The sequence below is a fragment of the Strix aluco genome, chromosome 4 (assembly GCF_031877795.1).
Source record: "Strix aluco isolate bStrAlu1 chromosome 4, bStrAlu1.hap1, whole genome shotgun sequence".
Classification (NCBI taxonomy): domain Eukaryota; kingdom Metazoa; phylum Chordata; class Aves; order Strigiformes; family Strigidae; genus Strix; species Strix aluco.
The window spans coordinates 120,957,152-120,978,182 of record NC_133934.1 but is presented as its reverse complement, the minus strand read 5'-3'; the positions used below and the strand labels follow the sequence as shown (position 1 = coordinate 120,978,182).

At 41.1% G+C, this 21,031-nt stretch overlaps 1 protein-coding gene across 2 annotated transcripts in view; it reads right to left on the bottom strand.

Moving 5' to 3' along the window:
• The window catches only part of KIF26A (kinesin family member 26A), a 102,321-nt gene that overhangs the window by 39,116 nt on the left and 42,174 nt on the right, over positions 1–21,031 (bottom strand). For both annotated transcript variants that reach the window (XM_074825263.1, XM_074825261.1), the window contains one exon: positions 10,677–10,843. In XM_074825263.1, the coding sequence (XP_074681364.1) occupies positions 10,677–10,843 (167 nt within the window). The remainder of the gene's footprint in view (positions 1–10,676; positions 10,844–21,031) is intronic.

The window sequence follows — 21,031 nt, the reverse complement described above, 5'->3', positions numbered from 1 at the left end:
AACACACCATCCCCAACAGACATACCTTTCTCATCACCTCCAGCTTCCTCAGTTCTACATTTTGGTGCACATCTAGAAAATCCACAGAGGATCCATTCCTGCTTCAGCTGGGTTTTATTTCAGATGCTTAGTTAAAGGCTTGACACCTATACTGCCAAGCAAATAACATCTCAGGAGGGCATTTACTTATTCCTACTGTTAACGAGTTAAATGGTCACTGACAGCATTAAATGATGCAGTGGAAATCACCCAAGTACAGAAGTCATATGCCCACACAATGAGTATTTTTAAACAGGGGAGGGACACAGGGGCTTCTTAAAACCCAGTGTTCCTGTGATATATTTAACTGACATCAGTTCTGAAATGATACTTCTCAGAGGTATAATAGGCTGAAATTGCAGCACTATTTAAAATAGCACTTAGCAGGAAAATGTGAGATGCATGTTCTTCCATCACTGCAGACAGAGAGATTTGACTATTTCTGACCCAAAGATGATAACTTCAAATTTCAGCAGAAATAAGCAACTCCTGAAGACCTGCTCAAGACACATTATCAAAGAATATTCCGAAACTTGCCCCGGACTCCAACTAGCTTCACTAATAACGATTAGATTAGATTCATTTTATGCTTATTAACTTCCACTGAGTCATTTCCTCTCAGTTAAAACTCCATAGGGCAGTGCTTCTTAATAAGTGAGCTCCACCACTGAAGACACGAAAAGCCCAACAAAAAAAGACAGAAACCCCAAGAGCGTCACTCTGTGATGACCGGTAAAGCAGCACTAACTGATGCTGAGTGAGGCACTGGCTAAGCAATTTGAAATGTCCTGCCAAAAGAAACAGCTTCCATCCTCCAGCAGGAAGAATGAGGGAAGTTTTAGAAGGCCAAAATTCACAGCTATTTCACAGAGAATTTAAAAGTACCTTCAGAGTACTCTTGCAGCTGATCAAGCACTGCAGCTATAGTGCTGGTGCATTATATTAGCTCAACATTTCATTTTTGTTATAAATGATAATGTGGGATGTCTAATTTTGCCATGAGCACAAGCAAGCAAACCAGTCTAGCTCAGAATAGAGACAGTGTCACTTCAAAGTCCATCTGCCCTGCAAACCATATCCTGTACACCGTAAACTGTTAGAGTGACTGTAAGTCAGCCATGAGAACTAAATATTCAATTAACTATCAGTCTGATTTTACTATTTTGCCTGCTAAGTCTATCTGTTTTAATGAAGTATTAAAATAGTTAAATACATTATTGGAAGAGTCTGAAAGTCACTAATAAAGTTGCAAAACAGGTGCAAACTGTCAAATTACAATCCCCCAGGAAAGTCACTGTTATCATTTTACCTACAGAATGCTCTGTTCCCACTGCAGCAAATCCACCAGCACAGCTGCCACTGCTGCTGAGCTGAGGAGCCCCAATTAACAGAGTCAGAGCAAGCAATGGTGTTCAGGAGACCGGGAACCAAAAAAGCAGGCAGACTGGGAGGGCTGGGGTGGGGGGAGCCAGAGGAGTGCTCCTCTTGACAAGCTAGGAAGGGCAGAAAGAATGGAAGAAGCCAAGGAAAAAAGAGACTCTAATAGCTAGACAACAGCAAGATTCCATATATTCAGGAAAACAGAATAATCAGGTGCATTTAGCTACGGATGAACAAGAAAATATAGAAAGGGTCATATCAAAAATCTTAAATTAAGGGAGAAAATATCAGGTTCAGGAAAGCAGAAGATCAGAGCAAGGACAAAGAAGAAATATACATGACTCCAGTCAAACTCATCCATGAATACTTCAGACTTTTCCCCCTAGTTTAAAATCCCTTCCACTGACCACCATTTACGCCCGCAAATAGGTTCAAACTTGGGTGGCTCTGAAGGCACAGAGATTCTCCCCTCTGACATATCTGTGAGCACATTTTTTTTTAATTGTTCTGCTTTGTTCTTCCTCTTGGGCATCATGAATGTCTCAGAATATAGAGCTAATCCAAGCCCCAACTGCTGCAACAGCGGTCCCCACTGAACCGCCTAGAGCAGCTGGAAAAGTCACCACGTCTCCTGGGGGGCTGCCTCTGGTGCTCCAGAACCTCCTGTATTATCATGCATCAAGGCACTCAGGGCTGACAAAAATCAGCCCTCCCTAGAGGCGGCCTCACATGATAAAGATCTTTAAGGTATCTGGTCAGCAGGAAGCACGGCAAGCAATTCTGCTTTTGCTGTGAAGCTGGAGTAAAGACCTAGAACATCCTCTCCAAAATCCCAACTTCACCATGACCTCCCCTCATCACTAGATCCATTTTTTCCCCTCTTTCCCTGTCTCCTCTTTTTCACATTTCCTGCTAATCTGGTTGGCACCAGGCTCCCTCTTTTCTTCATTTTGCCACCTCCAGCACATCCCAAGCTGTTCCCACACAACCCCTGTGGCCTGTGCTGTCCAGGTGAGGGTTGTCCTTCCAAACATCTCCCTGACACTGATGCGTTGCACAATCTCTCCTTGGTTCATACCATGATCCCTAATCCTCTATACACGGGAGTTTCGTCTTCCAAGGCAGTCACTCCTAGATGCCCAATGCTGCTTCATCTGGTCACCACCACTTTCTCAGCCAATTCCCTTTGAGGCTCTCTCAAATCCTCACCATGGGCTCTCCACCTTGGCTGATCATTCAATGCCTCCCCCCTCTAATTAAATAGACATATCTTGATCACAGATCTATTGGCCTTCGGGACATTTTTCATGCTTTCAGCAGTGCTGATGTCCAAAACTCTACCTTCCCTCTCTTAGCTACTCCAATTTCTTTACCTCCTCCCTTTGCTTAACTACAGCTCTGTGTTTCATCTCTGTTTGCCCTGTCAGTCTCACAGTCATCATGGATGAGCTCTTCCTAGCAGGGAGCCTGGCTTACCATATGCTGATAAAGCACTGTGTAAATGCATGATGCAGTATTAGCAATGATACCAGTAATGATGTTCTGCTCTTAAACATGCTGCCCTGAGAGCCATTTCTGTTTCCAAGAACAAAGCCTACTAAATTCAGGCTTATCTTCTAATTTATCCTTCTTACAGGCTAACACGAAATAGGATATACCTAAAGCATACACTGTTTTGTTTGTCCTTAATTATAGGCAGTATTATGCTGCCACAGCAACTAGGAAAGCTTAAGCTGCCCTAAGATGATACAAGATACTGCACAATGCTACACACCCTGCCCTGTCTCCTGTCCCCACTTAGTGCTGTGCCACACGCAGGTCATATTTACTCTCTGGGGACAGTTAGCAACCACATTCCAGCAGCCGCTGCATGGCACCGGCAAGTCGAGGCAAGCCCTTTGGTGGGAACCGCTCCATCTCCATTTCTTGCTCTCCCTGGCTCCATGCAGAGAAGAAAGGGGGCTGGGAAGCCATCCCCCTCTCCAGCACCATGCAGTGGGGAAGACACTGCAGGCACCAGGCTGCTCCAGCCCACTAGCTTCAAAGGAGGGATTCATTAAGGGGAAAAGGCTAATTATATATCTGGCTCCCCATGAAACAGCGGGATGCTCCACTTCTTCTACACATCTGTAGCTCTCCCCCAAGCCACAGATTGCTCAGCCACCCTTCTTGACCAGCTTCCAACAGTGACCAAATGGTAGCAAGAGAAAGTGGGGCATTGCGGGGCATTTAATGAAGAAAGGTTGATGCACGGAGCAGCTGTTGAGCTGCGTTAATGCCAGCGAGCCATCACGTCCCTGAATAGCCCCACAGCTCCTGTGATACTGCTATGACACTGAAAAGTAGGGACAAACCATGCATGGCTTTTGGATATATCTGCCAGCAAGGCAGCCTTAATCAGGAAGAGCTGGTACCCCACTTTCCTAGGTAATTAATTCAAGTTTAATTTTCCCACATCACCTCAACACAGAGTTTCTTGGGCATGGGTTATGCTTAATGAGGAAGCTTTAACAAGTGACTCCGCTTCTTCCCTTGACCCATCATTCACTAAGAATTTACTACACTTACCTGCAACTATAGCAAGCACTTCTGTTTCAACCTCACAGACTAGCTTAACTACCATGGGTCAGCACAAAAAGGTCTAACTCAGGATCCAATGAGTCACACATTTTCTTCACCTTTTGGTGAACTACTACTTATTCATAACCCAGTTATCCACTTTATCTGTCAAAGAGATTTAAATTGTGCCAGCTCTGCACAAAGCCAGGATACCAGTGCATCCCAGCAGGGTACAGGGCAAAAGTTTACAGCTATTAAATACAGAGAACTGGTGAACTCTATTAGCAGCTTAGCAGAAATATAATTCTTGCTTTTAACAGGACAGAGAATGATAGGCTGAAGTGATTTAGCTAAAAACATCTTAAACATGGCAACTTAAAAAAAATGTACGTTTCATTTTTTTGTGCTTTTTTTCCCCTGCATTAAAAATTCTGAAAGTACTGATAGTCATGGAATAATCAGGTTTAACAGGTTAGCGGTAATATATGCCTCAAGTGTTCCTAATACATCATAATCTTCTTTCACAGAATTTGCATCACTGTCAAACCGAACTACTGATTTTCAGTTGATGCTTTTAACATGTTTCTATGGTTACTTTCCAAGGTCGCATCACAGAAGCCTGAACAGCAGTTCAGAAAGACAAAAGGCATTTTGCATCCTTCACCATATTAAATAATTTATGAAAGTTAATGCATCCTCATGGAAAAAAAAAAATCATAAAAGAATAGGTTCTGAGGTTATTTTCTCAGCACCAGTTTGAAGCACAGTAAAATCAATATCTCTACAAAAGCCTTCAAGAACTAGACTATTTGACTAATGTTCCATATGGTACAAAATGCTAAGGAACACATTCTAAGTTTAGATCTATATGCACAAGCCTACATGAACTGCGTGAACGGACCTTAAAACAGAACATGTAGACATCTAATTTGCTGCTGTCAGCTTCATCTTTTAAATCAGGCACTAGGCACTGTCTCAGAAAGTATTCTAAATCTAAAAAATGCAAAAATGAAACTGAAAAAAATGAAGTAAAAATGGTAATGACAGCCTTTATTATTTCCATCATTTTTCATTCAAAGCCACACAGATTTCATCTGTCCCCAAAACGTTACAAATTTTGACTAGCGTAATGAAAGCTTGTAGACAAAATATCTGAATTCTCCTGCTTACCGCTACACTAGATCAGAGTTTATTGGAACTAATTGAAGTGTCTGAGGCTTGGAACAAAAACACATTAGTCATTTAGTGGTTGTGCTAATATTGCTATGCCTTTCCTGCAGTTTCATTAGATACAGACTGCTTCAATACCCTAATCATATGCTCAGTCACAGCACAATCAGTACACAAAGTACTGACAAGCTGTCCCACCATGCCTAAAGCTGATAAGGTGTCTGCTCTATGAGTAACCTCAATTATTGACTATATTTTATGGTCAATCTAATGACCAAATGCTTATCAGTGAACCATCAGGTGCCTGTAATAGGATAGTGACCCTTAGTTTATATGTACCATTACTGCTCATTAGTGAATAATTAGATTCTTTAATCCACAACTCACAGGCATTAAAATATGATGGAATATCCTGAATCTAGAAAAAGACAACTATGCTTATTTTAACTCTTAAGATGTTCTATTACATTACTCAGAGATCGTATGTTACATCTTGTTAAGAAAAGCTGCTTGTAAAAAGCATATCATGTGTAATGTTTTATATCATGTCTAAATTGACACAGCTTTCCCAAACATGCAGGAATATGACGAGAGCGGAAAGATAATGGGTGTGATTCACCACTGTGATTCTCCAGTTTATTAACTTAAATGGTTTTAATCTAGCAAAGCCCAGCAAATAATTTAGAAACCTGAAAACTAGTGAGTGCTGTTTGGAAGACTAATCCATCAAACAAAAGCAGGCGGATGCAAGGAAAAGTAGCTGCAACTATACAGCTATTTATTTCCCTGCTTCAAAGGCAGCAGTCCCACAGCAGCAAGTGCAACCCTGTGACCAAACCAGTTTGAAAAGATATTTTCTTCTAAACAGCTTTGATTCTTCCTAGCTGCCCTGTCACTGCTCAAACCTTCCTTCCAGCTCACCCTTGTGCACCAAGGCCAGACAGCCATGCTCTCCCCCAAACACTGTACCTCCACCCAGCAGCACAGGCAGTGCTGCCACCACTGTCACCAGCCACCAACAGGCAGAAAAGGCACTTGAATGGTGATGGCTTCCATTTCTCAGGGGCCTTGATTAGCCTCCCAAGAGAGTGGTGGGGTATTTTTGGCAGATAGCCCATTAACCTCTTCCCAAGTGCATGTCCCTTCTCCTCCTCTCTGCCCTTCTCCTGCCTGTTCTTGGAAACACCACTTTCCCAGGTGTCCAGGTGACAAAAACCCCAACAGATTATTACAGCTTTATACCACAGCATGTCACAATATGCCAATATTTACTTAGTTGGAAGCACAGCCCACAGAAGGGTCCTACAACCATCTCACATATTTTCTCTTAGTAATATAAAGTTTGTTCAGGTTCCTTATACCAAAAAAAATCCTGGAAACAAGTATAAAGTGTGGAGCACTACACAAGGCATGGCTCATGCCACACCAAGGGACAAAGCCCAGCTGCATTCTTCTTAAATCTGAAGAATGCAAGATGAAATTTCTCCTGCATTGTAAGGGTAAACTGAGAGCCTCTTCACAGCCATCCATGACTATGAGCTGCTCTTTTTGCTCTGGCTTTCTTATTCTGCCAGTAACCTACTGAGAAGCTACATTTTCTGCTATATCCTCTGGTCCTTTGGTAACACGACCATTGAGTAATGTCTGGCAATTTGCTTGTGTGACAAAGTCAGATGTTAATCAAAGCCTTCCTCCTTCTATAACAGATCAGAGTGAGGAAAAAAAGCTTAAAACTGATTTAATTTCTTAATACGCTTCTGTCTGCTGGCTCTAATATTTGGCTTTGATTTTGAATACTTAGCACTTCCATGCTAGACACTCTGCATTTCTAGGTAATGAATACTTCTTTTTTTTTTTTTTTTTTTGAAAAGAAGAACATAATTAAGCTTGAAGAAATTAAATATGACATTCAAATGAGAAAGAGCTTCGGATGAATATGTAGATTTGGGCTGCACATATGCTTAAAAAAATCAATGCATTCATTGCAAAGACTATCTTAAAGACACTCATTTTAACCATGGGTACCTCTTATCACCAAGTAAACATTTTGCTGCAGCTCTTAGCTATTATTTTCCAGGTGAGGATGTGAACTGTCTGGATGGTCTTTTTAGTTTGTGACCTTACAAACACAAAGCTGACTCTCATTGAAGAACAAACTGGAGTAAAAACAAACGCAGCCAACCAAAACCTGTGCAGACCTCCTCCCTTCCCAGTCACAAGACAGCCCACAAGCAAGAGTCAAAGGGTGTTATTTCACCAAATAGAGACTCTAGTTTTAATGTGAAAAAGACATTTATTTGCTGCCAGGAAACCATGCCACAGCCCAAAAGCTAATTGTGCTAGGACCTGTATGAACACAGTTAATGCTGTTTCAGGAAGAGCAAGACTGGAATCCTTTATGCGTACATGAAAAAAATCTGTATCTAGTGTTGTTGCTGCTAAGGAAATCACAGATGCAGTTTCCACAAGCACCCTATGAAGGTTTTTGTCTTCCAAACTAACCCTGCACCCCAATACACTGAATGTTAACATACATGCATATTTTTGCCTAGCTACTTTATTTCTACGACAAAACTACCCTTTTCCCAAGCTAAAGTCCCAACCATAGCCCCTTTTACAAAAGGGCTCTTGTAAAAAGATGGAGGTACTCACTAGATTTGGTCAAAGAGAGGGCAATGATTTGAAAAATATATATATATGTGTGTGTGTGTGATTATTAATATATTAATTGCATTTATTTCAGTAGAGAACAAGGAACAAAATGTGCCAGGCTCTGCATAACGCAAGTAACATACTGGCCCTGCTATGAAGTTCAGAATTTAAGTGGCTGAGGAGAGAAATACACTAGGGAAAGAATCAGCAATGAACTAGGACTACAGCGTAACACTAGTGCCATGACTCCTTTTTCATCTCTAGGTGCTTGCTGAAAGAGGATTAGCTGAACAGAGAGACAAAGGACAGAGATGTGGATGCTGCTGCAAAGGATTCAAGGCAGAGATGACCTTCTTCCTCAACATGCTCAAGGCTGGATGGTGCAAAGGGAAAGAGGAGATGGGACTGGAAAGGCTGGAACAAAGAAGCCTGATATTCCATCAGTACTGAACAAAACCAGCCAAAACATGATATCCCAATATTTGTGGTCCCTGGATAAGCCACTTCCACCCCAGTTTCTGCCAGCAGCTGTCTCTCACTCATCCTTGAAGATTTCCTCCTCTTCCTCTCCCCTCCTGCTGAGGACTGCACAACTCAAGGGCAGGAAGAAGACTCAGCATGGAAACTTTGATCTATAAGGTCCCAATGGCAGGAGAAGTCAGAATAGAAGGAGCAGTGGGAGAGGGAACCTCTCCTGAGGTTAATGCTGATGGTGGTAAAGCAGCCTGGCCAGGACTACGAAACGATACCCACCTGAGGACCTGCTCAACATATTTATGACTGCTAGGGATCAATAATGGATCTCTCTACCCCAGCCTTTGTGAGCTTTTCTGCATTTCAATTTATGTTTTTAATCACAGTCATAACCGAACTTGTTTCTTGAATGCTTGCTTTTAGGGAACCCAAGATTCTTAGACGGGCTCTGGAATACTGAGAAATGAATGCTGAAATACATTAATCAGCAGTGTGATGAAAGATCATGAAAATGCTACAAAACTAATTCAGATAACTGATAACTCGTAAAGGAAAAATATATTTCTCACTTAAGTTTCTCTCTCTCTCTCTCCAACAACCACAAAAAAAGAAACAGAAGTGTTTTGTGCAAAAAAAATTCTAACCATCCTGTTCTTCGGTTAAAAAATTGAAAAGAATCAATTTTGAACAGAGGAAACATGGGTAGGGAATAAGCAATGTACTAATGGGTTTTAAAATGTTTTAGCTAGCACATAGCTGCTAAAGCTATAAAACTCTGATTCACTCAAGGCAAAGACAGACTCATGAGCAGCAATTAGGGCCTGATCCAATGTACAATGATGTCATTTGCAGTCTTGCTGCTGACTTCAAGAATCTTTGAATCAAACCAATGACAATCATTAGTAAGGATCTGTCACTTTACAGTAAAACCACAACTGAGTTTTGCTGACCCGTGACAGAAGCATCACTGTGAGAAAAGATTTTGGGTCTTATTTCAGATTATTAGGCACTGATTTCTTTCTGTCAATTCCAAGGAGGCTGTTTTATTTTCTGGATTCCCCAGTGCAAGTGACAGTCTTTACATTTGTTTATGACATGCAGATTCACACTGAAATAAATCCGGAGTAGATTAAGCTCAATCACATTGTTCATACCCACAATATGAAATACAGTGATGGAAGCTGTGCTGCTGTCCAGTCTAGGTACTTTTGAAAGGATTTATCTGTCCTTATTTAGGTAACTAAACAAGAAAATAGATGTCTGAGCTTTACCCCTTACCTTTCCTCTCCACTCCCACTGACTTCAGACACCTATCTTAAAATGAAACAAATCAACTTCTGTAGGCAACCATTTCTCTGTGTTGACTTTAAACCTGCAGCACTTAGCACAGAGACAAAACACTAACTTACACACACCACGCTTGAGGCAGTCATTTCCCAACCCCTTGTGTACAGACAGACTGTTATATGTAGGCATAGAATGCTTAAGACTCACTGTACTATGTTCTTCTGAAAAACAGGACTTGGGAAGTTGAGTTCCTTCTGAAGTCAGATTGTAACTTATAGTAAACATCATTTATTTAACAGTGCAAAACATTTTAAAGATCAAGGAAAAGGAAACAATACAATTACCATCATGATTACATGATACGAAGGATCCTCACTCAGTACATAAATCTGACTTTAATGCCGTTCACAGACATACGTTTTTCAATATTGTCTCAAAACATGTTCAGTTCTGAATTAAAAAAGGAGTTTGGAATGCAAGTACAAAGCCCTGAATTTTGTTGTTTCAAATACCATCTGCTTGACAGCTTATTGCATTTAATCAACATTGCTAATTAAAATAAACATTTTACAAACAAAACTAAGATATCATTTTTGTTATAAGACCCAAGAATGGAAAAACGAAAAAAGATTGTTCTGGGCTACCACTAAAAAAAGAATGTCTTAAATGGTTTCAACAGTTGCTACCAACTATGGAAAAACTTATTTGCACACACAGGCCATGCTACTGAAAAAAATTCTAACTTTTTTTAATTTGGATCTGAGTGAAAAAACCTTGTTACTTCAGCTTCTGCTCCAAGAAGCCTACAGAATAACACACTTGATACAGGTGGAAATGGCCATTAAGGGCTAGAAAAAGACCAACACACATTTTCTCGGGTTTTGGTCAACGGATGTGCCTGCTTAGGTCTCCAGAAAGACAAACAGGGTGTCACCATCACATCCCTGCTCCCCAGTGGCAGTGGAAAGCCACAGTCATGACCAGGTGACCAGCTCCACCTCTCAGCAACCAGTACCACACGCTACACCTTCTACCCATGCCAAAGACTCAACAGCATTCCTCAATTGTTTGAAGTCCCGTGAGCAGTTACAGAAACCAGGAAGGTGAAAAACTACCTTATGAAGAACGAAGCTGCAGCTGAGGTACCTGCCGAGACCCCGGCTGGAGCAACCATGCTCTGGCAGGCTGCTGAGCCACCTGCTCCCGTGGGGTCGGAGTTGTTCTGCCCTGAGCTGATCTGAACATTGGGACCATCTCGGCCACTTTCTGGTGTTGTTTCTGCCTGAAAAAATAAAGACATATGTACAAGTTAATACACTTGCTGAATGGCCATGACAGGGAGAAATCTTGTGCAGCACTTCCAAAGAGTGTCTTTGCAAGGGTGAAGGTGCAGATCAGCAGCGGCTGAGGAGCGATACAGCTGAACAAGTGTTCCACAGTAGGTCCTGCAACAGAGAAGGGTTTTACCATGACCACGGCAGATGAGCAGAAAAACATGGAGACCCTTTGTGATGGGTAATGCACAGTTAAATAGTTTGACAGGCATGAAGAAATGGAAAACGATAAGCAGAACCTTTTTGTTTTACAGTGTTATTTGGGAGCTGGCAGAACTGTTTATTTGGTTCAGTTATAACTGTCAGGAATTATTTCTCAGTGGCACATCATCTACAAGACCTATCTGTTTAAGAGGAACTAACCAGTCACATTTGTAACATGTTTCCACATGAATAACCCCAAGAACTAAATAAAAAAAAATTGATTTTTTAAAACATATATACAGCCCTGTTTTTCAGCATTATTCATCTTAGTAGCACAAGTGCACGGCATCTTTTTCTCCTGCAAACTGTTCCAGTGGAAGAACAGGAGTGACTGGAGATGCATCTTCCCCAGCATAATGCATCTGCAGTATGAGAGACAGAGTTTCGAGGGTGGTGATTATTTGGGCATTTTGCCAAATATCAGACATCTGTATTGTGAAATTGTGTCATGTCGATATCTTCATGTTTAGGCCACCAACTCTTTCAGTACCAAGTTCAATTAAGTCCCATCAGTCAAATGTTCATTGACAGTGCTGGGAAGACCTCCTTTTCAGAAGAACCTGCTCTATGTCTAGGAGTACGGAAGATTTAATTAAAGATGACACCACAATAAATATTTGTCAAAAGAGTTAATTGCTTCATGTATGATAATATATGATGTTTCTGTCTTTTGAAATACTACTTTGACATTTCCAACTAATTAGCTAAAATAAATTCCAGAAAAGGAGACAGCCTTGTAATGAAGCACAAATGTAATTAAGTACTTCCTGGGATGACACCAAATTTTAAATTTTGTGCTGCCATATATCATGTTTCACAGCTATAGATATGCAGACATGGTAATAGGGCCTTCCCAGTTACATACACACCCTCAATTTTCTCATACACTTACAACCTAAACAGAGTTTTTCTCATGAGAACTTACACAACCCAGTTATTAGGTACCAGGTAAAAGAAAACTCTGCCAACCAAGTAGTACTCAGCTGGTGCATGAAAGGCCGTCTGGAATTTCATCTGGACTCATTCCCATAGGTTGAGTGCTGAATTCCCAGTTCCCAGCAAAGTCAACAAGAAGAAAGTGCACCCAGCTCTTTTGAAGGTCTGCTCTTTAAAGATTAATACTATTATCAGTATTATGGAGTGGCTGACTAATGCTTTACCATAGACTGCTACACAAAAAAGTACTTTTATAGAGCTCACCTAAGAGATCTGAGGCTGAGGCACAGAACAACATTCACACAGATTAACTTAATCCTAGTGAAGCTACTTGCGCTAGAAGCCTAACTAGAAACTTTGAATAACCTTCTGCAAAACCCTTCACTTTGTAATACAGAAGTCTCAAGAGATCAGATTTCTTAGCAATGCAGGCGGAAAGGCAGAGACCAAGCACTGCCAGAGATCAAGACTGGCACAAAGAAGTGGTATGGCAGGAACACATGCTTAAAAAAGCGAGTTTATCTATCCCATCCACTATCTACTGGCAATGACAGCCAGGAACAGAGGTGCTTGGAAAAAGGTCAAATCCCCTCATGTGGTTAATTGCTTAAAACTAAGTGATGGAGTAATGAGGACGTTGAGGTAGTCAATAAAGCAGGTACTTGATCACTAATGAATTGAGGCAACAAATGTGTTGTCTTGATCTATACCAGTCACAGTAATTATATGGCATGGGGAAAAATATGTAGACTGGGAAAAATCCAATGTAACATCTGAACTTCTGAGTTTCATGAACTGACACAAAGTGCTAATAATAAGTGGAGTTTACTACAGATTTAGCAATTTACGGATTAAGAAATCTACACCAGAAACTCTGGAGCTGGTACGTGGGGCTTACAAACTGGCATATCAGGGTGCTGCCATGCACAGTGGCTGGTGGCATGATGGTCAGCAAGAGAAGGAAACCCAACCAGCACCACTGGCAGGCTAACACTTGTGTTTGAATACTCCCATACATTCTGCCGGGAGGACAAACATAACCCCTCTGTCATGTGAGCTGTTGTCTCAGATTAAAAATTACAGGGCCAAAATAAATTCCCAAAACATATTTTTCCATTCACTTTCAACAGGGGCTGTATCAGACAACAGGACTATGAAACAAAGAAAATCCTGTTTAAGCAAAATTTTGAAAAAAGAAGACAGAAGCAGCAATGTCTTTCTAACCAATCATACTTTAGCTAATGCATAATCTAAATGATGGCATAATTTAATGCTAAATTTGAAATATATAGAGTTAGCATGAAACTTCACTTAATTTTACAGCAAAGTGTAACATTTCTAAGAACTGACTGGAATCTGTTAAGAGATCAGTTCCTGTAAAAGCTATTCACACTTAACAAAAATATGAGCAATGTATAACATACATTCTTTTTTCACCACTCTTTTACTTCTATGAGAACTTAGAAGCTCACATTTCTAAGAGACTGTGGATATATCAGGCATCTAACTTGAAATATCCAAATCAAACCCGGTATTTCAGATATCAGATGATTAATATACTTTCCAAACCAACATATCCAAGTTGGATGTCTGTAAATTGCTATTCCGACATTAGACACTTTTGAAAACTCGAACTGTAATTTCTGGGTAAATTTGGAAGTTTTTTATTCTCAGTTCTGTGCATGCATGAAAGGAGAATGAGGGGAAACCAAGGAGAAGGCATTGATTCTTGTAAAGGGGGAAAAAGTGAAGTAAGACATGCAAGATAAAATCATCTGAAGACTAGTGCAGAAGACAACCTGTATCTTTTTCATTAAGTCTTAAATTACCCAATCAGTATTCTTAAAACAGAGGTAACATCAGTTTTGCTGCACGATGAGAAGCTGAAAAGGCACAAAACAAGTTCTTCCAAGTTTAGGATTCATTTCAAAAACTACTTGCACCGTCCAAAGTACACAATTTCCCAGCACAACCATGTTCAGCTCTCCCTGAGACACTATGTCTCTCAGCTGATGAGGAGGACTCAGATGAGGAAATTTGTCAGGTCTGAGTCATTTGTCCTGAAGCAGGAAAACTAAAGACAAGTCATGGAACCATCCTGGGTACTCCTCTGTCACACCACGGTTGCCCCTTACACCTTCTGAAGGGGTATGAATAAGATAAAGGGGCTCTGTTTTTAAACTCAATGCAGGAATTACTTTCTGAGTCTGCCTCTTCTCAACCCATGCTCTTCTGGGGACTGCATGTGGAAAATACAGTTCTCTAGATGAATGGGAGCAAATTTGCATGACTTGTGCACACAAGTCTGCACAGAGAGAAAACTCCGATCTGCAGCTGAAGGGAACTGTGCTTCACTGTCTACTAAATTTTCATAAATCACTCACGATCAAATGCAGAAATCACAACTTTGTCACTATAAAGTGTTACTGACTGCACTGAATATTTAAAGTGTCATAGGCCTCCCCATCCAGAGATTAATGTTTGTTTTAATTTTCTAAGAAAAAGTTTGCCAGACAAAAGCCATTTACCCTTTGGAAACCAGCCAATGCTCAAAGGAAGGATTTCCAAAACTGCTCTATAGGACCCCTTCCCTCTACTCTCTCCGAAGGCACATGAAAACCGGTACCAGTAAGAGCACAGCAAGGACAACACTTGAAAATGTCACACCAGGCGTTTTGCACGTACAGGAAGGACCAGTGTCTCAGTGCTTCATATCAGTGCCTGCATCATGGACAGGAGGATTTTGGTACTGGGTCCCATCACCTGTCCTGAGGAGATGGGAGCAGAGCTAGATATGCTGCGTTTTGGCTGGCAGCATCCAAACATGCAGCTGAGGTCGGCAGGGCTGCAACAAGCAATGACAGCATAAGTTCTTCCCAGTTAAAATGGCCAAAGGCTGTGGGACAGGGCAGGAAGAGACAGAGGCCACCTGACATCCTCGGGCTGTGGAGGTGTGCTGGGCAGAGCAGGGGCATCCCCTGCCCCATCCCCAACTCCCAGCACACAGGTTCCCTGCCGTGACCAGATGGCAGGAAACATCTGCCCAGGTTTAAACAAGTCAGACTAGTCAAAAATTACACTGTAGAAAAGTTGGCGATAGATTAAATTTCCAGGTACACAGTACACTGTCAGGCCATTACCAACTGAAGGACAATTACAACACTAACAAGCTCTTTACAAGTTTGAAGTACAAAGCCAAAAACTAAGCCATAATGTTTCCAATTTCCTGAATATTTCCACTCTCTGGACATTGACCTTTGTCCAGGGATCCAAAAAAGCCAAGCTAGGTGCTGCCACTTCGTCTCTGTAACACGCGCAAGATATGCGTCTGGCAACTGGCAAGAAAAACATGGGAATATAAAAATCTAGAGAAAAATAGATTAATCCCAGGATAGTAATGCCATGGTAAAAGAAAACCAGAAGGTTGGATAGAGCTGCAAAAAAAAAAGTAATCAGATATGATCTCTAAATGTAAGTATCAAGAACAGATTCACAGAAGAGGGAATGGAGAAAATTACAAAAGCGTCAACGAGTCTGACACACATCTGTGTAATCAGAGTCAGAACTCAATACAATTTGTCTTATTTCAAAAAATTGGTCCCATAATGAAAGCATTCAACAGGTCTTCAACAGTGAATTGCAGGTGAACCTCTAGCAAGATAAAGCCTGAGTCCGTACTGTGACTTTTTTTTTTCCCAAGTTGTTCTTACCCCTTTCTGACTAGCAGGCAGACATACAGCATTTTGAGTATTTGCTTTAATTTACCATTTTCTCCTTTCAGACTAGAACGTCACAGCCAATTAAATTGTAAAAACTGCTTGATCTAATGATTTTGCAATATATTAAATCTACTGTTTGTATATGATGAAACAATAATTTTCCCCCTAAATGATTCATGCTAAGACTCTTATGACCTACTACCACTAAGTGGAACAAATGTGACGTAAATCTCTATCTGGATAATGCTCACACTATAAACCCTTCTTTCCTGTAAGTGTGGGTAAGTCCTGCATACGTCTTCTATGTGAAATGTCTCCTCCTGACTGCCTGGCATTACGTAAAGTTAACAGTGTAGCATATGCCAGGTTGAAGTGAAACGTGTTCTGGATAAACTTTTTACTGCCATTTGACAATGTTTCTGCCAGGACTCATTATAAAATAACTAGGGCATTTTATAACTACAATACACTATTGTAGTCATTTTATAACCTGCAGCTGCGATGTGGTAACAAGAATGCCTAAACCTGTAGTTTCAGACTTTTATATGCATCTCGTGTTCAGTGTAAATCAAAGGCAGAGCATAATATCCCTTCCCCAAAAACAGGTTTTCAGCTACAAGAGTTGCTAGTGCCTGGCTTATCATTGATCTCTGAAGATGAGACAGAAGGAGAAAAACCAGAGAAGTAGAATTAAATAGAAATAGGAGGGCCCATCTGCTGTCACAGACTTGGAAAATAATATAGGAGATCCAAATACAACCTCAGGGGCCTTGCTTTTTGGATTAATATATGAATTACTAAAACAGGTTAAGGGTTTGGATCTTCACCACCAAAAATCACTAGCAGTCTGTGCTTCATGCACAGAAAGGATCTCATCCTTCAACTCCTGGGCACATGCACCCAGCTGCATCCAGTGCTGGTGTCCTTGGGAATACAAGGATGGAGAAGCAGCAGCCTGTTCCCCTCTGAGCAGGGGCTCTTGATCTCAGTCTGACCCAGATCTCTCCTAAATCATGCTTCTTGGTCCCTGAGAAATTTATTAAAGTTTTGGGCAGGTCTTGGCCAGGCCTCCATCATCTACAAACTCCCATTCATTCCTTCCTTCAGCCTGCCCATGTTCTCAAGCTGGAAGGTCTCTGCAGCCAGGGCTCTGGTAGCACAAAAGTGCCACCAGGCAGTGATAGACCAATTACTTGCCATTTCAGCACTCAGGACACCAGTACCAAACAGGCAGCACACAATGCTCCTTTTTTCCTTCTTCACAGCTATCTGTCCAGTCACACAAACTTCACCCTCCTATCTGCACATGTAAACTCACCACTTGGAAAGTCAGGAGGACATGAAAAAGGGCTATTGAGAATGACACAGATCCTGCTGCACATAAACATTCTCAAACTGGGACTTTTCACATGCAGTGGATTTAAAACAGCCAGGCTAGAGGAACTGCTTCTTCTAATGCCTCCAGGCAAGCAGCAGAAAGTGTTGCCCAGAGGCCTCCCTGCTGACATGTATTACAATAGTTACAGCCTCCAAAGCCAAAAAAATATAGCTGTGTACTGCCCAGGGTGTTTTAATTTACTGTTGTGGTCAAAATTTAAAATGAACTGTTTATTCAAGTGGGCAAATATACAGTTGAATCCATGCTTTTTGTCAGAGGCTTATAGGAGCAAGCGAAGGAATTCATTAACAAGCTCATAATAATGCAAATTTCTGTCAGTTTAGGATTGGGTTTCCTACAAGAAGACAAATGCTTTTCCATTAGGACTGACTTCCACAGGCCAGATGCGTCTCTAACAGCAACAAAACACAGGACACATACAGAGCTTTGAATCAGGATAACTTGTATCACCTTCCTGACTCCACAAAATTTCTCAATGACTTTAAGCAACTCAACCAAAATCTCACTGTGCCTTAATTACTCTCCTTTCAGCAAAACGGAATAACCATGTTCCCAAGAATTACAGGTCTTACAATTTTATTATAATCATTATATTGTTACAATGATTGACATATAATGTCAGCAAATAAAGGCAAAGGTGGACGGAGACTGTCGTACCTAATTTCTATTTCAATCATGCTTGAACTCTTATATATGAGATGTAACTGCTTTAAAAAGAACATCCCTTGGGATCAATCTGCCTGACAGCTACCACATGCAAGGCACCCACTGACTAGTATCTTACTTGAAGAGGTACAAGCCCTCATTATCTGAAGGGAAAACTGGGCTGTACACCCAAATCTAGACAAGATTCAATTACAGGCAAGCTCATGAAGCAGCATCAAGTTTGCAAACACAGGGACAGCTCTGACTATGCAATCGTCGTTGAAGGACACCAGGGTCCCAAATTAGGGATAGAGCTGTGCAAATGCTGCTCTTTTTTTCTTGTGGCTGTTTCCTGCTGACCTGCTGTTTGTTCCCCATGTGGGAACCATGTAACCCAGATGCACAGACAGTCATGATTCACCATGACTAGAGTGAAATCTGCAAGCCTGTAGATGTTCCAAAGCTCTTTCAAGTAGCCAAATGTCATGACAGTAATGAGGAACTCCAGAAGAACTTCCCAAATGTGAGTGGGCAAAGAAGTGTCAGGTGAGATTTGACATAGATAAGACCATGTATTTAGGGGAAAATAACCTAAATGCCTCCTAAACAATGCTGAACTCAAAACTTGCAGCTACAACTTGGAAGATCAAAGGGTCGTTGACAGTTCCTCTGAAATCAAGATGTAGCAGCAACCAAAAAAAAAAACCCAAAAAACCACCAAACAAATTTTGGACATCACAAGGCAGGGCACAAAGAACAAGGAAAGCGTCCACATATTGAGTACCAGGTGCAGTCCTAGTCCTGCATCTCAAGACAGGGGTAGTGGAGTAAGCAAAATGACAGAGACAAGTAAGTAAACAGTCAAGAAGGTGGAGCAGCTGCCTCAGGAGGAAAGATGAAAGAGGTTGGGACTCTTGTCTGGAGAGGGGAAGGCTGAGGGGGCCTGACTGAGGTTTACAAAGTCATGGAAGTGGTCGATAAACTGAAAGAAAGTGAGTACTTCTTCACACTGGGACATTGAATTCATGGAACCTGCTGACACAGGAAGCTATGGAGGCAGAGAATGACAGCAGAGTCAGACAGGGATTAGATAAATTCCTGGACAGTATGTCCATAAACAGATATTAAAGGGAACAGACAGGGATGTGTCCCTGAGACTTCCCCATTGTGCATTCTGGGAGTATGAGCAGGCTGCAAAAAGCAGCCGGGCTCCACAGCTCTCCCTAAACACCGTTTCCAGCTCCACTGCTGGACACAGCCCTGGGCTTAGGGGGGCTGCAGCTGAGACCCAGTAGGATATTTCTAATGTTCTTATCATTCCCATACAAACTTTTCACTAGAGTCTTTCTTAGCTTAATTAGTAACAGGAGATTGCTCTATTCCCATAGGCCCCCATGAGTACTTCAGAGCCATCAGGAGAGGTTGGTGAGACTCAAGGGGATGTCTATACAGCTACTCTGCATGAACCAACTAAACCCAGATCCTTCCCAAGCCAGGCATCACAAGGGTCGCTCTCCCCCTCTTCATCCTTCCACTGCCATCTCCCCCACTACAACAGCTGGCTGCCTTGCCCAAGTTTACCACCATCACTTTTGAGAAGCAGAAGGGGGAGGTTCTGAATGGCAGATCCATTATCTTTGCCCAACAACCAAAACAACAGCAAAGGACTCCTGCCTACAGGACCTTTCAAATGCTTCCTTCAACTTAGGTATTAGAAAAGAACAAACTCATCCAGTTCTGAGATAGTGGCATTTATGCAAACCAAGAGGAATTAACTCAGAAGCATTTGGGCACCAAACAGAAGTAATAATAATAATAGGAATTGGTAATAATAATAATAATAGTATTGGAAAATGCCTAACCACAACATCAGTTTGTATAATAATTTATAAGGACTCACTTCCCTAGAATTGTTTCACGCTTGAATCTTACAAGTACTACTTTCAGATTCAAAGCAAACCTCTAATTATTGATCCTTTGTTACACTGGGAAATTATCTCATCGTAGTTTTAAAGTTCTATTTATAAGTCTAATAATCTCATCATTGATTATGGTGACTGTATTCTAATTATAAATCCATTATCTCCTCAACAATGAAATAAAATCAATAATGCACATAAATGGGAAAAAAGGAATTTAAATGCATACATTAATGTCATTTCAAGTAGCACTATTTTATGCATCATCTCTAACAAAACTGTGTCACATCATTAGCAATAATGTGAAAAATCTTTTTCAATTAACAGAGCTGATTTGATGCTATGTTCGGTAAAGTGGCAATCCATTCCATTAAACACACACATATGAAATGCTTGAAACATCTATGAACTCTATCTATACATCATAAATTCTCTCCCAAGTGCTGAAACAGAAAAATAGATACATTTTCTATTAATGGTTTTTAAACCTCCTTTCAGAAGCTACCATCCAGGGCATTTCAGTTGCAAGTAACAAAGAGCATCAGTATTTGCCACATGCTCAGCCGCTCATGCCACAATAAAACAGGAGATGCTTTCAGCAACGCTCACTGTGCACAGCTTGACTACCTGGAGGCCCACGACCTCAACATCCCATCATTCCAGTACACAACCTATGGAACAAATGTTAAATTCAAAGCACTTTCCAGAAAATGTATGATGTTCAATCCTATTTTACACTAGCATGACAACTGGGCAATCCACACCTGCATCCAGCTTTGCAAATCAGTTCCTTTATGTGATATACAGTGACCACTGCAAAAGACTTTCTCTCCACCAGCCTGCACATGACTAAGGCCTGAGCTCAGCCTGAATTTATCTGGTTTCTCTGCTGCATTAACCTCTGAAACCAAAGGGCATTATTCAGCTGCAGCCCACCCTTAACAACCAAGGTAGCCAGTGCAGAGCAACGGTAGCCTCATAAAAGCACTTCTACATAAGATAAATAGAATCTCTCTCAAATGTTGGATGATACTTCTAAAACCCAGCCAAAAAGTATGAGTCTTCCTTGTAATGAGATTTCTAATGTTAAGGTGGCATGGGATGTGTTGATTAGCGATCAGTTCACTGGAGAATTCATAGTGAAGCACATGCACAGTATAAAAGGATCAGCAGGAAGCAAAAGAAGCTGGGAGGAACTAAGTGAACAGAAAAGGCCATCCCTAAGAAACTAGTTCAATGGCAAGAGTAGAAAATTTAAATATTTGGGGTAAAAAAAAGAGGGTATTTTTTATCTTAGTGTAGCTTATGATACAC